The sequence below is a fragment of the Numida meleagris genome, unplaced genomic scaffold (genome assembly GCF_002078875.1).
Source record: "Numida meleagris isolate 19003 breed g44 Domestic line unplaced genomic scaffold, NumMel1.0 unplaced_Scaffold336, whole genome shotgun sequence".
In the NCBI taxonomy this organism is placed as follows: domain Eukaryota; kingdom Metazoa; phylum Chordata; class Aves; order Galliformes; family Numididae; genus Numida; species Numida meleagris.
The window spans coordinates 52,632-55,004 of record NW_018364564.1 but is presented as its reverse complement, the minus strand read 5'-3'; the positions used below and the strand labels follow the sequence as shown (position 1 = coordinate 55,004).

At 49.5% G+C, this 2,373-nt stretch overlaps 1 protein-coding gene across 2 annotated transcripts in view; it reads right to left on the bottom strand.

Annotated features, from left to right (window-relative positions):
* Positions 1-1,325: 1,325 nt before the first annotated feature.
* Positions 1,326-2,373, bottom strand: part of LOC110391270 (zinc finger protein 75A-like) — a 30,393-nt gene continuing 29,345 nt past the window's right edge. For both annotated transcript variants that reach the window (XM_021383091.1, XM_021383092.1), the window contains exon 6: positions 1,326-2,373. In XM_021383091.1, coding sequence (XP_021238766.1) covers positions 2,140-2,373 — 234 coding nt within the window. In that variant the 3' untranslated portion in view covers positions 1,326-2,139.

The following is a 2,373-nucleotide window of genomic DNA, read 5'->3' as shown; positions in this document are numbered from 1 at the left end:
CGCTCACTTTGCTGCTGCCGCTGCTGCTGCTTACTTTGCCGCTGCTGCTCCCCCCACCCCCCACCCCCGCTGTTTGCCCAGGTAAAGGGATGACCCTGTACTATAGCCTGATTAACTGTTTTTCATCACACTCGTTAGGACAAAGCCAAACGCCTTTTTTTTTTGGATTCCACATGTGATTTTAACATTGAATTCTAGCATATTGCCCTATAGATTTTTAAGCTCAGTGTTGCCTTCAATTCGCACCTATATTAGGGGTTTAACTGCCCCTTACTGAGGAACGATCTTGGGATAGAACAAAGTATTCTGATAGTTGTAAGGCAATTCATAGTTGTGTCCGTAGCTGCAAAGGTTTTGTTTCGTAGAGAGGACTGACCCCGGTAGTGCAAGCAGATGTTCCACTTGGACTCTGTATCTTGCGCTGGCCACGCGGGTGCGGGGTACAAGTGGAATAAAGCCCTGCAGACCCTGAGAAGAATAAAAGCAGGTGAGAGTCTGTAGTGGGTGGGAGGGGAAGAGTGCAGTTTGAAGCAGGGGGACGCCCTGCTGGCGCTGCCTATCGCATCCACCACTGGCGTGTTTCTTCTCTCCCCTCTCTGGTGGTTTGCCACCTTTCAAGGGTCAATAAGTAATAGTACACTAGCGTAGGGATTTGCTGATTCCCACTTACGGGATTATATAGAATGGATGCCTGTGTGTGAGAGTGTGCATATCTTGGCTGGAACTCATGATTCTCTGTGCAGCTCTGAGTGCCTAGTTTGCTTGTCTCTGCTCCTGAGACAAGCCATCATGGAGCAGACACATAAAACCTTGAAGGCGTGGCTCCGAGCCTTAAAAGAGGGGGGAGAGCTGACTGGTCCAGAACTGTGTCCCCATGCCTTGATTCTTCAATTCATCAGGACCACATGAACACCTCCTTCCTCTTGGCTGGCGTCCTTCGTCTGCACAAGTCTATGGATACTACTTCACGTTGAAGGAAGACTGCTCTTACTACCTGTTATATTTCAGCGGCTGCAATGGCTCATTGAGAACATCGTTTCAAGAACAGTACAGTTTGATCTGCTGATATCTAATTATCAGCGCTTATGTCAAGATCTACTTGAAGAAGGGCCAAAAAAGGGAGATTTGATGGGGTAACAGGGCAGACAGGATCTGAAGAACCTGTCTGGCAATTGGAAGTCCTACAGCAGTGCGCCCAGCCTGTAGCTGAGGCCTCCAAAGTCGCTGCAAGCAGATCCAGCCTTTTGTCTCACTCCAGTTATTGGAGGAGATGGTTCTCTATATATGTACATGCAGAGGAAGATGAAGGCAGCGAACAAAGCCAATGTTGTCCAACTGATTTATTACAAGTTCTGAGCAACTCAGGGATATGGGGGAGACGGGGAAGCTGGCGAAGGTAAAGAGAGAAATTCTAGCACAGGCTTTACAGACCGGGGATAGTCAGCACCAGGGATCCAGCAATGTCTCGTTGGTCCGTAGGAGGCAGCAAGTTGCTCAGTGACGTCTCGTTCTTCTGCACGACTGCAGTTCAGAGGAGAAGGTACCCGTTCTTCCTTAGAACTCTTTGTGTTTTTATCCTCTCCATAGCATCCTTTTTGTTACCAGGGGCAGCAGCTGGTTGTCAGGGTACACACACTTTGTTCCTCGAGAGAAACAGCACGTCCGTCCTCTTAACGCTGTGCTCATGGTAATTAACCATTAACTCCTAAAAGCCACCAAGCAGCCATTCTACAGGTAGCGGAGAAAGAGAGGAAGCAAAAGAGAGGAGACGGAAACAGAATTTCATCGGATACATCCAGAATAAGCAAGGGAATGGGAGGGACTGGGTCTGCCCTACAACCAAGGTCAGGTGCCTGAACATGGCCAGAGTTGATATTTCTCTGCTCTCACTCACATGCACTATTCCCTGCTGGGCTCACAGTGCTATCTTCAAGTGAACGCCCACTGGGACACGTCTTCTTTACACCAAGAGCTGCCTGCTCTCTACACCATGACTCCACTTGATGAAACCATGCATTCACTGTCAGGGAAAGGTGCATGCTGTTGGGAGCACTTGCAGGCTCTGTGTCCTGGGTGGATGTGCAGGTAGATAAGGAGGCTGGAAGTGCTTGTGAAGCTTCTCACATACTCAGGGCACTGCTACATTGTGTCTCCTGTGTGGATGTGCTTGTGGGAGTAGAGGGAAGAACTGCTACTAAAGCCCTTCCCACACACAGCGCACTTGTAGAATCTCTCTCCTGTGTGGATGCGCCAGTGGCGGTTGAGGTTGAAACTGGAACTGAAGCCCTTCCCACACTCAGCGCACTTGTAGGGTCCCTCTCCTTTGTGGATTTGCAGGTGGCAGATGAGTTCAGTTCTGCTTCTGAAGCCCTT